The sequence below is a fragment of the Lasioglossum baleicum genome, unplaced genomic scaffold (assembly GCF_051020765.1).
Source record: "Lasioglossum baleicum unplaced genomic scaffold, iyLasBale1 scaffold0088, whole genome shotgun sequence".
In the NCBI taxonomy this organism is placed as follows: domain Eukaryota; kingdom Metazoa; phylum Arthropoda; class Insecta; order Hymenoptera; family Halictidae; genus Lasioglossum; species Lasioglossum baleicum.
This window is the reverse complement of record NW_027469148.1, coordinates 97310-112859: the sequence shown is the minus strand read 5'-3', so window position 1 is coordinate 112859 and position 15550 is coordinate 97310. Positions and strand designations below refer to the sequence as shown.

Sequence of the window (15550 nt, the reverse complement as noted above, 5' to 3'; positions counted from 1 at the left end):
TGTCCTCTATCGTGGTGATAGAAAGAGGATCGGCAATTTTCGCCATTTGCAAATAGAGTTTGCTGAATTCTTCGGTGTTCAGTTTCTTATTTATTTTTATCGTTGTGCTCTTTATTTGTTCGTTTAAGTGGAATTCATGTAGAAGATACCTGTGGTCAGAGGCTGAGTGTTCCTCCATGATACGACTGCTGACAATGTTATTTGCCAGATTTTTCCCACGTAGCATGAAGTCTACAAGTGAGCATCGGCCGTTTTTTTCGAAAGTATGTGTCCCTTGGCTAGGAGTGGGTATAAGATCGCAGCTGTTGATGAGTTCTATTATTACTCCTCCGCGCTCATCCAGGATATTGGAGCCCCACAAGGGGGATTTTGCATTGAAGTCTCCTGCAACAATGCATCTACTTTTATCGGTCCCATTTAGAAAATTTTCGAGTTCTGCTATTCTTTCTTTATAGGTGTCCAGTGTTGTATTTGGGGAGTAGTAGCAAGATACAACCGTTAAGGTTTCCAGTTGCACTGCCACTATGCCCTTGCCGCTATAGATGCCTCTGATGTTAGTGAGTGCGTCGGCTTGTGGGAACCAGATTGATGAGAGTTTGTATCCGTCGTTATACCAGTATGTTGGAGGAGCCCAAGGATCAGCAATCAATACTATATCAGCCTCATGTTTAAGAGCAGTTTGGGTGAGTAATTCCTGCGCCACCTTACAGTGGTTTAGGTTTATCTGGAGTATTTTTAACTTTTTCTTCTCTACCCCAGAGGCCGTAGCAGTTGGAGGTGACATTTTGATAGAGGTAAGTATTATAAATATAGAGGTAAGTATATAGAGGTAAGTATTAATAATTAATAGTATGTAGAGTAGGTATATAGAGGTAAGTATATAGCGGTAAGTATTAATAAATAGATAAATAATAATTTATATACAATGTAGGTTTATGTGATGTATTGGTATGCGTGTGGTAAGCGTGTGAGTCGAAGCAGAGACAGAGAGCGCGCCTGATGAGCAGAGCGATACCGACTGTAGCACCGAGCAAACGTATGGTAGCCAAATCGACGAGTTCTATACAATAAACCTGTAGTTAAGTAAGACGTTGTCATTGATTACACCATCTCGTACATAACAATTGGCGACGAGGAGTTTGAACCATATACGCGTGGGGAGAAACTGATGGCAGAGGAAGAAAATAGTGAAACAGCGGCATTATCGAGAGAAGAATTGTGTATTCGTTTAGATAGTGCTAGTGTAAAATACGATACAAAAGACTCTACTGAGAGGTTAAAGAATAAGTGGTGCAAGTATTTGAAATCGCTTGAAGAAACTCAAAAAGGAGATAAAAAAGGGATTGGAGGTAACGTTGGAAGTGCGATCAGTGAAATGGCTACGATAGACTCGAAAATAAAGCTCGAATTCGAGCTAGGCAAAGACGACTGGGAAACATTTGTTGAACGGTTGGAATTGTATTTTACGGCTAATAATGTAAATGACAGTAAAAAGAAGGCAGCCATTTTATTGACGAGAGTAAGTGCGGACACATACAAACTAGCAAGAAATTTGTGTCACCCGGCGAAACTCAAGGACAAGGAATACGACGATGTTGTTAAAATTATATCAGACCACCTGTGCCCGAAGCCATCCGAGCCCATGGAGAGATGTAAATTTTATGCGGCAAAACAAGCGGTAACGGAGTCCGTGTCAGATTTTGTAGCACGCTTGAAAGAGTTATCACTGAAATGTAACTTTACGGCAATAGAGACAGCACTACGAGACCAGCTAGTATGCGGATTAAAAGACCGCGCAACGAGAACAGAATTATTTAAGCAAGAAAACGTAACGTACGAGAAGGCATATAGAATAGCATTAGCATGCGAAAAAGCGGAAAGAGATGCAACGTCTTCTGAAAAAATAGATGAGGTAAGCGGCCACGGAAGTGAAGTGCATCTAGTAAAAGCCAAAAGTAATAGTAACGGTCGATACTGGAGTGGTAAAGAGGGAAGTACACGCATGGAGGTGAAAGCAGAGGAAATAAGGAAAAGTAATCGAGAAAACGTAATGTGTTACTGTTGTGGAAAGAGGGGACACATCGGAAGAGAATGTAAACATCGATACCAAGCCTGTAGGAAATGTAAGCGCCAAGGACATATAGAAGCGGCATGCCGAAGCCAACAACGAAATGTACAATGCCTGCAAACGTTGACAGAAGAGAAGGAAAGTGGTGATGCGAGCGAAAGAGAAGAGGACGTATACGAATTCAACAACATAACAGCGAGAGGTGAAACCTATAATACGAATAACATAATAAGTGTCAAGGAAGCGCGGTCGCCTATGTATTTAAAGGTAAATATAAATACGATTGATTTTCAAATGGAAGTAGATACGGGATCGTATTGGAGCATAATGGCGGATGAAACTAGAAGTAAATATTTCCCAAATTTAGAAGTTTGTGAGATTTCATTCGCTATGAACGCGTATAACTTAAAATTAAAACCAGTAGGTTTGCTACGCGACTTGAAAGTTCGCTTTAATAAACAGAAGTATACGTTAGATGTTTTGATTTTGCCAGGAAAAGGCGCGACGCTGCTAGGTAGATCATGGTTACATGCGTTTGGGCTTTGGCCTTTATTTAAAATGAATAACATAGAATTAAATACAGATGAAAGTCTGGCTAAAAAAATAGCAAATGATTTCCCGAAATTATTCGGAGAAGGAATTGGCTGTTTTAATAAAGGAACCGTCAAATTAGTCTTAAAAGAAAATGCAGTACCGAAGGCATGTAAACTACGACACGTACCGTTTGCATTGAGAAGCAAAGTCGAAGCAGAATTAAATCGATTAGAAAATCTAGGACATATCGAAAGAATACGAACGAGTGAATGGGCTACGCCGATTGTACCGATAATAAAAGATGATAAAAGTGTGCGTATTTGCGGTAATTTTAAGCTAACAGTAAATCAATGGTTAGTTATAAATCGACATCCATTACCTACGATCAATGAAATCTTTGAAAAATTGCAGGGCGGTCAAAAATTTACTCAAATTGATTTGACACATGCTTATATGCAAATACCAGTACATCCAGATTCGCGTGATATGTTAACAATAATTACACATATAGGTTTATTCCGTTATACGAAATTAACGGAAGGAGTGGCATCTGGCCCGGGAGAATTTCAAAGAATAATTGAAGATTGCTTACGTGATATTAATGGACAAATCGCTGTTTACTTAGATAATATATATGTCACCGGGAAAGATGATAAAGAACATACAGATACGTTATACAAAGTTTTGCATCGTTTAGAAAACAACGGATTTCGAGTAAACGTCAAAAAATGTGAATTTAGAAAAGAAAATTTAGAAATATTAGGTTTTGTAATTAGTAAAGGAGAACTTTGTACCTCACAAAACAAAGTAGACGCTATAGTAAACGCACCAATACCGAAAAACAAAAAACAATTGTTGTCATTTTTAGGTCTTGTAACGTATTACGAACGTTTTTTACCGCATCGTGCGTCTAGATTAAAACCGTTATATGAGTTAACTAAAAGAACTGACTTTGCATGGAACGCTGAGTGTGATAAAGCATATAAATGGTTGAAAGAGGAAATAGCATCATCGAAAGTGTTAACAAATTACGATCCAACGCAAGAGTTCGTGCTTGCGTGTGACGCGTCGAAATATGGGCTTTCGGCAATATTATCACACCGTTTTCCAAATGGTAAGGAAAGACCTATCGCATTCGCATCGAAAGTAATACCGGAAAAAGAGCAAAATAGAGCCATCATTGATAAGGAGGCAGGAGCAATAGTATTCGGTTTCAAAAAATTCTATAATTATATATATGGTCGAGAGATAATTTTAAAAACCGACCACAAGCCATTAGTGTACATTTTTGGACCAAACCAAGAAATACCGCTAACGGTAGCTAGTCGACTCCAAAGATGGGCATATTTTCTATCTCACTTCACGTATAAAATCGAATATGTAAACACAAAAAAAAATGGTAATTGTGATGCGTTATCGAGACTGCCGATTGAAGATAAAACGCCAGTGTTTAGTAAGGAATTTCGAGTAATTAATTATGTGGAAGAAGAATTGAAATTGCTAACGGCTAAAATAATAGCGAAAGAAACAGGAAAAGATAGGACATTAGGTAAAATAATAAAATATGTACGAGATGAGTGGCCGACGCGAGAAAGTATTACGGAGGAGGAGAAAAAGTATTATGCGAAACGACATGAATTATATATAGAAAAGGATTGTTTATTATGGGGTTATCGTGTAATTATACCGGATAGTCTTAGACCACAAATACTTCAGGAACTACACGATTCGCACTTCGGCAGCGTAAAGATGAAAATGCGAGCGAGGTCATACGTATGGTGGCCCAATATTGATGCGCAACTAGAGGAGTTAGCGGCTACATGTAAAGTCTGCATGCAGGAACGAAAAGCTCCGCCCAAAGTACCGCTAAATCTTTGGCCATCACCAAATAAATGTTGGAGTAGGATTCATAGTGATTTTTTAGGGCCGTTCCACGGACATATGTTCATGATTGTAATCGATGCATATAGTAAATGGCCGGAAGTAATTGATATGAAAACGAATACACGAACAGAGAGTACTATAGAGAAATTTAAGAAAATTTTTTCGTGCTTCGGGTTGCCAAACCATTTAGTGACGGATAATGGGCGACAGTACACGAGTAATGATTTTGCGTTATTCATGAAAGAAAACGGAGTGAAGCACACGTTTTCAGCGCCGCATCATCCGGCCACGAATGGTGCAGCAGAAAACTTCGTCGGTATTTTTAAGGACAAGGTGAATAAAATGATTAAATCGGGGAAAAGGCTGGAAGAAGCTGTCAGTAGATTTTTGTTCGATTATCGTAGTACAGAACATTGTTCGACAGGTAGGTCACCCGCATTTATGATGTTCAAGCGCGAGATACGAACGAAACTGGATTGCGTAAGACCAAATGTAGCGGACCAAATTGAAAACGCGCAGTTACAACAAACGCTGAGTAGTAAAGGATCGCGTAATATACAGTTTGTAGAAGGGGAGAAAGTGTGGGTAACTGATTACACCGCAAGGTCGAGTAAGAAAACTCCGGCGATTATCAAGGCTCAGTTATCACCTGTAAATTTCGAAGTTGAGATTTCACCTGGGAAGTGTTGGAAAAGACATGTCGATCAAATGTTTAAGTATAGAGAAGAAAATAATTCGGTTAATGATAGTCCAGGAAATCGCAACTTGAAATAATAGTAACACTCGTTAAAGGGAGAAGAGATTGTGATGTATTGGTATGCGTGTGGTAAGCGTGTGAGTCGAAGCAGAGACAGAGAGCGCGCCTGATGAGCAGAGCGATACCGACTGTAGCACCGAGCAAACGTATGGTAGCCAAATCGACGAGTTCTATACAATAAACCTGTAGTTAAGTAAGACGTTGTCATTGATTACACCATCTCGTACATAACAGTTTATATAGATAAGTATATGTAGTTGTTTAGTATGTACAATTAAGTAAATAAGGGTTTAATAAATACAGGTAGTGTGTATTTAGGGTTTATTTACAGGGGATCTCTTTTCTCCGTTTGGTGATTTCGTCGTATGAATATTTTTTTTATCTTTCTATCTGTCCCTGCTTTTTGTGGCCCTAGAGTCTTCTAGTGCCTTACGGTATGCCGGGCATCTTAAGTTACCGTCCCTATGACCTTCTAGCTGGCATAGTAAGCACTTTTCTGGGTTTTGGCATTGAGCTGCTTGATGGTCATCACTTCCACAGCGGCGGCATAGTTTAGATCTATCGATCCCCTGACATGCTTTTGAGGTGTGACCGTAATCCCTACATTTGTAGCACTGGAGGACATCCTCGCGTTCGATGATACGGCATTGGCCCCAGCCCACCCGGAGAGTTCGCATAGTTAGCAATTTGTCAGCGACATCCACCGGAGCGATAACTGTCGCGTTTTGACTGCCCGCATATGCGGGGCGTAAAGCCTTGATCGTAATGTTTTCTGGGACCGTACCTGGGAGGTGGTTACAGATGGCTTTACCTATGTCCCCAGTTGTGATATCGCCGTCTAGCTGCTTAAAGTGCAGAACCTTTTTTTGGGAGGATATCCCCCCCACTAATGCCTTAGCCCCCGATATTCTTGAGTTAATCAAGGAGCTGAAGCTTGCCGCCTTAGCTGTGTCCCCTTTGATTTTGACAACGACTTCGCCTTTTTTACTGGCTTTAACTCCAGCGATGGAGAATCCTTCTTTGTCTATGTTTATGTTGTTTTTCAATGTTTTAAGGGTTTCCGCATAGGATCTCGTTCCGTTGTTTATTAGCACGGTTTCCATGCCGCTTTGAGGCTTTTTGTAGTCCTCCTTATATATGTTGCCATGTATGCTAATGTTTGTTTTCGTATTACGAGAAATGTATTCCACCATCTTCCTCATTGTGTTCGGGTCTAATTTATCGTGGTTTGTAATCGATATGTTTTCCCTATTGTAGTCCATGGAAATATCCCGCAACTCTTTTATGGCTAGAAATATTGCTTCCGGGTCGGTTTTGCTTTCTTCATTTTCACTATCTATTAGGTAGTGTATGTATTTTTCCCTAAGGATACCTGGATTTACTCCGGGTCTCCTTGCAGGCATACACGTGGCCATCACTAAGTACATTGATGTGCCCGGGACAGGATTCTGTCTTCAGTTCATCTATTCCTTGATGTCTATCCATGATTTGTTTGCTAGGGCCTTTGTCTATCTTAAAATTAGCCGGCACGAAGCAGGCTATATCAGCGTCCTTACTATTCAATATATTTGTATTTGTCGTTGAGGTTCTTTGAAAACAACTGTTGTTCCATTTTCTGTCTTTCACTAGTAGAAAGTCTTCGTAATTAATTTCTTTCTCATTATAGTTACTCATTTCATCCGAATCAAGTTCTTCAGGGTTGCTGGTTTGAGTCCCGATGCTTCTGGTCTCAGGTCTTCTTTTGGGAGATTCCATATTTCCTGTGTTTGTATCTAACATGTTTTTGTTCTTCAGAGACTGTGCTGTTATTCTGCTGTTGCTCAGGGAGCGGTTTCGCTGACTGGCGCTTTTTATGACACGTTGCATATCATTGAATGTCTTTATGGTTTTAGTGATTGCTGTTTTTATTTCCAATTTCACATCCTCCCGGCCTTTAGTTAGGTTGGACAGGTGTTTGATGGATTCCGCCAGCGTCTTTAGGTTAGCACTTAGATCCATGTTTAAAGAGGTCTGTGCTCTTTTTGGCAGCCTCTTCCTCTTTCTCTGTTGTTCGGGGGAATCTTCTTCGAAATCGAAATAGAGTATTTCCTGCATCTGTTCTTCAACTACTTCTGTAATGTCCGAGTCCGAATGGGATCTTGCTCTAGTCTCTCCTTTGGTCAATGCAAGTTTATGTGTGTTCCATTCTGTCTCCATGACAATCGTGGGTTTTGTAGCCGGCTTCCTTGGCTGGGGACTCCTGCTTAGTGTTCTGTTAGGTGTAAAGACTGTAGCTTCGTCTCTGTGTTTATAGGGTGTGGAGGTACCCGGCTTATATAAGTCTCTAGTGTCTTCTACAGATGTGTGTTCGTCTTCTGAGTCAGGTACATAATACACACTTGTCTCCACGTTGTCTTCAGTTTCAGTCTTCTTCTTCTCCATCTCCTCATTATTTTTTTTTGTGGTTTTTTGTTTTTCGTTTTTTGTTGTTATTGTAATGTAAGATTCCATGTGAGTCCCACGAGCGTGGTTGGAACTAAAAGTCACCTTAGGCAGAGCCGCCTTGCCTAGGGAGGCCCAAGATACTCCGAGGGGCGGGCTGGTACCCCGGAGGTGGCATGCTATTGATCCGGTGCACCCACCAGATCCACTCCCGGCGCTCCGCATTCCCGGGGGTGCTCCTTCGCCGCATGCCAAAACTTAGAGTTAAGGACTTTTTTAAAGAGGTTTCTCCTCCTCGCGGGACCGGCCGATAAAGGCAAGCCCCCCCCGCTCCGGAACCTTCCGGTTTGCGGTCTGTGGCCCTGGAAAGACATCTTGCTGTCCAGGACACGTGGTTCCACGCGAGGGCATTGCCCATCTGCGGGAGAAGCCCGCAGGAAAAAAAGAAGGGGGAATGCCCCCGCGTGCACCCCTCGCTCCGTTAGCACACACCGCAGTGTGCCCCAGGGACCACCACGTGGAGGTGGAGCAAGAGGATTTAGGATATGGACCACCACCACTGTAGTCATACCCTCCAATAGATCAGAGTCACCATTGGAGATCCCCATATCCCTAGGTCCCCAACCTAACCTAACCTAACCTTTTTTTTTTTAACGAGGAGGGGAAAATACTTTGCGTACGTTGTGAGGGACTCCGGTGTTGTGTACCCCCTAAAAACCCCTCCTCCTCTAATTCCCTAGTCTTTTATTCCTGCACTCTCGGTGGAACCGCCTATTCGGCATTACTGCGCCGAGAGTGAGGTTTATTTAACAATAAATTATCCTATGATAAAATCCAACGCCTATGTTACTATGTACAAAAATGTGTATATACTGTTACGAGCCAGGGCCGCGAGAAGCACGAGTGGCCGGCGAAGGGTTATAAACCCAGGAATATGGTATCAATTTGTTAGTTAAGGTACACGGACGAACCCAATGCGAAATTGGGGAGCCGCTAGGAATGTAGACAGTGAGGACGAACCTGACGCGAAATCAGGGAGCCTCTAGGAATGGAATCAGACGCAGACGAACCTGATGCGAAATCAGGGAGCTGCTGGGAAGGTGAAACTTCGTGAACGAACCCAATGCGAAATTGGGGAGTCACTAGGAAATGACGCGCAGACGAACCCGATGCTAAACCGGGGAGCTGCTAGGAGGTTGTAGAATAGCGCGGACGAACCCAATGCGAGATTGGGGAGCCGCTGGGAGGTTGGATGAAAGCACAGACGAACCTGATGCGAAATCAGGGAGCTGTTAGGATGCGGACGAACCTGATGCGAAATCAGGGAGCCGCTAGGATGGTATAGTTTTCGTGGACGAACCCAATGAGAAATTGGGGAGCCACTAGGTAGGAAAAATCTCTATTTGATGATTGGTAAGGCGCGAACGAACCTGATGCGAAATCAGGGAGTCGCTAGGATAGTTAGTAGACCTCGTAACTTATATAATCTAAATGATACAACCCGAGCGGTAAGGTTGTATCGTGTGGGAACGTTCAATTACTATATAAGGATTTTGGACGATAATTATAGGTTCAATGAACTTGCTCTAATTACCAATAACACAAATATATTCTACTTATAAAATTCTGTAGTACAAGTGTGTATGTGTCGCGATTGGAAATGAGAGGAAAAGATATGAAATGTGAAAGAAAGAATTTACCTAAACTACGGTGCTCGGTTTTCACGCACTGGCAATGCGGGGGACTCGGAAACAACTTCAACACTGACCAATAGACTATAAACCGAACAAACGGAATCTATAATGTTAGACTTTGATCCGAAAGGTACCTTAGCCCGATCTCGTTAGAAGTTAACTTTCCGAAATGCAGCACGACGTGACGCGATACGTGTCTACTGCAGTACTAACCCCCGAGAGTGAGAATCGAAGGGTTTATATACCCCTACAATGAATGGAATACTTTGTTCATTATCTAATCGCGCTTAGAGATTAGGGCTTAGGGCCAGACTCTCATTTTTGTCACTTCTAACGAGATCGGAGCCAGGGCTCGGTCCTAAATCAAAGGGTTCGAAAGGTTATCTAGGACGCTTCCCGCCAGAGACGATCTGGAAGAGATTTATTCTCTATCCGTAACATCTCCCCACCAAGAAGAAACATCGCGGTTCGCGTGATGCTTTCTCGGAAGGAAACGTCCTAGATACTATTGATTTTTAAGAGAGCAAAAAAAATGAAGTGAATAATAAAATTTTTGAATGGAGAAAGAAAGAGAAAAAAACAAAGAGAAAACGCAATAGTAAAAGTTAAAAGCAAATGACGGGTGTAGTGTATGTGTAGTGTATACTTAAATCTAAGAACTCGTTCAAAGCGGGACCACGTATCCCAGCTGCAGCCATCCATTGGTAACGTCATAGGGTGACTGGCCCGGGAGCCTGTCGAGGAGAAGGCGCCCTTCGATAAGTCCATCTTCCGCCCTCGATATCCTCGTGACGCAACCCCTTCTGTTGCCCATCACGTGCTTTGCGATAGCCACGATTCTCGCAATGGGGCGAGCGCTGCGAGGTTCCACGCCCTCCAGGCGCAAGCGGATCACCTGCCAGGGGAGGGTGCGGAAACGCGGCGGCAGGATCCACACCTGACTAATCTCCCGCTCCACCGTCAGGCCGCTGTCCCCCAGGAAGACGGAGACGATCCCCTCGTTTACTGCAGTCACCCTCCCCCTGGACCAGCAGCATCCTTCCTTCCTTACGGCCGCTAGGAGGCCCGGTCCAACTGCGGTCAGCAAAGGCACGCACAGGCAGTGGCGCTCCTCCATGTGCCTGCAAAAAGCTCTAAAAAATGACCTCACCTCCTCCGGGTGGTGCTCGGCAGTGATCCATGCCGTTGTTGGATCTTCAACCTCGCCAACAATGCAGCGAAAAGGTGCATGCACTTCTTCAGCCTTCATTGTACCCTCGTTTTCTTTTTCCACGGTTCCCCTGGAGTCCAGTCACGTATGTTGATGTCCGTGACCACGAAGAATTCGAGGTGGTGTGGCTGCTTCTCAGGCTTGACTGGTAAACGCTTTGTCCCCTTGGTCGTCGTACCTCTGCCTTTTACAACTCTTCCCTCCTTCGCAGGTTGATAGGGTCGAGGGATGATCGTTTTGGCACCCTCCTGCGACACGTGCTCGCTATGCTCCGTCTGGACTGTAACACTGTGCCTGCCCTTCGGAGACTCTGCTGTTCTGTCCTGCATGGAGGCTGCGACTGTGGTTTTAGTGACCCAGTGCTCCGCTTTTATAGGGGCTGAGGTCCTTTTCTCTAAAGATGCAGAGCGTCGCCGCGGGGTGGGGGTAGTCCTGTTGCTCAGAAAATTGAAGCGGAAGGCTTCGTATTTGGGGGCAACTTGCCCGCCTCCGGAGATTCAATAATGTTTATCTCCGTCTGTTCTACACTATCACGGCGTACCTTGTATTTATTAAAAATTCTAAATTTTAAGATGAGCATGACAACGAAGATTAGGCATGCTACTACTATTCCCGTGGAGGAAAAAATTGTAACCTGTTGGTGCTTGACCAATTCTCGATGAGTCACAATACCCTTCACCTGTTTTCCTATTTCACCGAGAGAGATAGCTGCCGGAAGTTGATCCCAATGATTGACGAGCTGCTCTTTACTCGGTGCATTTAATTCTATTACCTTGAAATGATGTTCCGATAGCTCTGGTAATAAAAATGACAAATTGTATGAAACGGCAGGACAGTATACTATTTCTTCTGAGGTCTCTATTATATCCAGCGCCTTCAACTGTACGGAGTTGATCGTGGTCTGGCATCCTGCTTCTAATTTGAGAATTCCTGTTTTATGAAAAGTCTTTACTAACGCCTTTTTCCCTTTGCAATAAATTTGCGCTTTCCTTTCCTCAGGCATGAAAAATAGCCACGCAGCAGGTGCATTTAGCGCTCGCCAGTAGGGTTCCGCATGGCCGGTCACCTTTATATTGCAGGTACTCCAGTCTATTGTGCTGGGGTTCAGCAACAGTGTAGTTTCGCAGGTGGCATGTTGACTCGTCTGGTAAACGGGTAGTGTCACTGGCCCTAATAACTGCTTATGGTGATGATGGCAGGTTCTTAAATAATCCTCAGTAGGCAAAAAATATTGCTGTTCATCCGAAGATATTGCAATGTACGTAAACCGCGGCTGAATGTATGATGTCACCGTTTTCAACCCCAGTGATTGAACAGACGGACAAGGATAAACCTTATAGAGATTGAATATCTGATGATCTAACAATGGTACGGTAAGCTCAAAAACTATCCTGCCCTTTGTGAAAATTATATTCAGCTTAGTAATTCTTTCGAGCTGTTCTGTTAAGAGCTCTTCAGGTGAGAAAGGGAATTCATGAGAGGAAGTCTGCCTAATTTTCAAAGCGGAATTCAATAGTTGTTGAGGTGAGAAAATCGCTGGATGGAGGATACCCTGCTTCGCCAGAAGTATTGCATCTATTAATAACAGTAAATTTGTACTATAGTCATCTAAACCTTTTTCAATTTCGAATAATGCTTCCCTTATAACGTTCTCAAAACGCAACCTGTCCAATTCTGACCGAGTTTCTTGTAATTGTTGGGAATGTTCCGATACTGCCTTCATGAGTTCAGACATTCCCTTTGTTAAATTCAGCAATCTCGTATGTACCGTCGAGAACTCACCCTTGATGATATGCGTTTGTCTTGCTATTACCTCCGTGATCTCCTGTTGGTTCTTGTATATTTTGTTCAACTCTTGATTGTAGAAGTCTGCATCCTCTTGAGTCAGAGTCCCGAATAAAATATTGCTGATTGTACCCATAAATCCAAACGGCGCGCTTCGTCGAGGTGATTTTACCTTCAAATATGGGTGATCACCTATGGCTGATTTTATCAAGTTCCGATAGTAGCGCGTATTTTCCTCCTTCTTAACCAACCGAGGTCCGAGACCTTCGTTGAGGCATTTTGTTGCCTCATGCCTTTTGCAAAGTTGGTTAAGCATGGAGATGAGCTGTTGGACCGGGGGTGCGTGTTGCAAATATTTCTCAACATCGAGCGAGGTTACCAGGCGCCATTGAGTTTGATAAGTTCTCAGGTCCGGCAGCTTCTCGAAAAATAACCCAACTTCTCCTTGTACCTGCTCTATTGTCGAACTACTCTCCTTTTGAAGTTGGCTCGTTGTCAGCGGCATCAGGAGTAGACAAAAGAGGATCATGTTCATCTTCGGCTGTTGATGTAAAATAAGCATGCTTTAGTTTATCCTGATGCTTAGTGATTATTTTATTATGAGTCTGTAATACTACATTATTCGAATCTGTCACGTCTATTATTTTGTACGGCCCGACATAGTGGGGGTCAAATTTACTAGTACGAGGTTCTAAAAGAACGTAAACAAATTCGCCTACGTTGAATGTAGCAGATCTAGCTCGAGAATCGTAATAACCCTTAGAACGCATCTTTGCTTTATTCAGATTATCTGCTGCTAAATTGCGGATTCGAACTACATTCGTTATTAGCTCTGACAAATAATCTCCGTATGTTCTCAAGTTTGTGCCCGTCGGAAATGAGGTTGGCTCTCGTGCCTGTTTTCCAAAAACCAATTCATATGGTGTAAAGTTAGTTGCTTCATGAACTGATGTATTGTAAGAGAACATTGCAAAAGGAATTAACAAATCCCAATCTTCGTAATTCTCCATATAATGTTTGAGGTACTCTGTGAGAACAATATGGCTACGCTCTAATGACCCATTAGTTTGCGGTCGATACCCGGACGTAGTAATTTGTTTAATTTTGAATATTTCTGCTAGATTGGTCATAAGAGTACCAATAAAGCTGGTTCCCTTATCCGTGAGTATTGCTCGTGGCGTTCCATAAATTGCAATAAAATGACGTGCAAATGCATCTGCGATGGTAGCGGCCCGTATATTAGGTATCGCTACTGCTATACCGCGATACATTCGCGATACCTTCGATCTTATCGGAACACTCTAAATATTTATTTTATCGCCGGTTCACGTGAGGAAGGAATTAGTCCAGGTTGGATTGAACAACGCGAGAACCTCGTTTTAAATAAACACTTCGGCTTTATTAGCTAACAGTAGGAACACGGGCTCCTTGGTCCTAGACCGTTTGCTTTCTCGATTCGCTCGGCGCGATACTCTGCTTGTCGTACGTGTGTTTTCGATTCGCGGTTCTAAACGCTTCTGTTCGAATTCGCTCTCTCACGGGCAACGGAGACTTCGCGACGCTCGCATTGTTTTTCTCCGCTGCTCGCGATCTTCTTGAGCGCTAACGGTCATCGCTAAGGTGTTTGAATTTAAACTCCTATACATGAAAGTAGCGCGCTGGCGAGATCGAGCGTACCGACTCAGCCGGAACAGACCGCCCGCCTCGTATCCGCCAGGTACGATCGGTAACGCTTATATGTGTGCAATTACAAATCAAATTACTTACAACCTATGAGTAACGTTACTCCGCTTCGCACGCCGCGATCGGTAAAGGGCAGATCTGGGCGATTGGCCTCACAAAGGTAGAGGTAGCGGTTCGGACCGTCACCACACGGACCTTGCCATCTTTTCCTGTGCAGCAGGCAACAACACGCGCTAAATCCCACTTGCATGGTGGTAATAGATGGTTCTTCAATAAGACCATCCTCCCTACACGGATATTGGGAGTTTCCTTAACCCATTTATGTCGTTGTTGTAGCGAGTGTAAATAGTCGTGATGCCAAGCGCGCCAGAAATGCTCGTACATGTGGCGAACGCGTTGATAGCGAGATAGACGATTTTCGTTTACATTTAGAACAGTTTCTGCGGGGACGGTGGTCAATGGGACTCCAATCAGAAAGTGTCCCGGCGTTAATACCGTAAAATCGTGTGGATCGTTTGACATTGGAACAATTGGCCTCGAATTTAGACAGGCTTCGACTTGACAAAGTAGCGTATTGAACTCCTCGATAGAGAGGGTATGGTTGCCCACAACCCGACGCAAATGGTGCTTCATTGCTTTGACCCCGGCCTCCCAAAGACCACCGAAGTGAGGAGTCGCGGGAGGTATGAAGTGCCACGTGGTTCCGTCGATGGCTAGGCGAGATGCCAGGTTGGCGTCTTTGGTAATTGTCCGAAACGTGCGGGAGAGCTCTCTGTCAGCTCCTTGAAAAGTCGTTCCGTTGTCGCTGTATAGATCGCTGGGAATTCCGCGGCGCGCTACAAATCGGTTGAGCGCGGCGAGAAACGCGGTAGTGGTATAATCCCCTACGCGTTCAAGGTGTATTGCACGTGTGGAAAGACATACGAACAGAGCAACGTAATTCTTTCGGGTACGTTGACCCCTGCTCGTGACGGGTAGTATGTAATAAGGACCGGCATAGTCGACGCCGGTATGTAAAAACGCTCTCGAGGGAGTGACTCTCGCGGACGGAAGGTCACCCATAATTTGTGTTGGTGTACTTGCCCGATGGCGCGTGCAAGCGACACAACGATAAATACGGAATCGTACCATATTTCTGGCTCCAATGACCCAATACATTTGACGCATGATTCTAAGCGTTAATTGTGGACCTCCGTGAAGGGCTCGAAGGTGAGCATGGTCGACAATGAGCTCAGCTATTCGACCGTTGGGGAGGATGATGGGATGTTTCTCATCATACGGCAATGTAGAGTGTCTCAGCCGCCCGCCAAGACGTACGATGTTATGTTCGTCCAGAAAAGGGTGTAATTTGAGCAATGGGCTCTTCGATGGGAGAGCGCGTCCTTGGCGGAGCGCTTGAATTTCATTTGGAAAGGCTGCGCACTGGGCTGTTCTGCACCAGTACAGTCGTGCCTCGTGGACATTTACGGCCGTTAATCTCGTCAGAGTTTTTGGCTCCGACGATTGTTTGGGTC

At 43.9% G+C, this 15550-nt stretch overlaps 1 protein-coding gene across 1 annotated transcript; it reads left to right on the top strand.

Moving 5' to 3' along the window:
• Nucleotides 1-940: 940 nt before the first annotated feature.
• Nucleotides 941-5260, top strand: LOC143219883 (uncharacterized). Its single transcript, XM_076445691.1, has 5 exons — nt 941-959; nt 1233-2582; nt 2652-2771; nt 3471-3662; nt 4038-5260. The coding sequence occupies exons 1-5, from the start codon at nt 941-943 to the stop codon at nt 5258-5260; spliced, it is 2904 nt and encodes a 967-aa protein (XP_076301806.1).
• Nucleotides 5261-15550: the final 10290 nt, after the last annotated feature.

Coding starts and splice junctions, on each gene's coding strand:
- LOC143219883 (XM_076445691.1), top strand. Junction 2,583..2,651: donor AAAAGGCGCGACGCTGCTAG/GTAGATCATGGT, acceptor AATTAAATACAG/ATGAAAGTCTGGCTAAAAAA. Junction 2,772..3,470: donor AAATGCAGTACCGAAGGCAT/GTAAACTACGAC, acceptor TGTCATTTTTAG/GTCTTGTAACGTATTACGAA.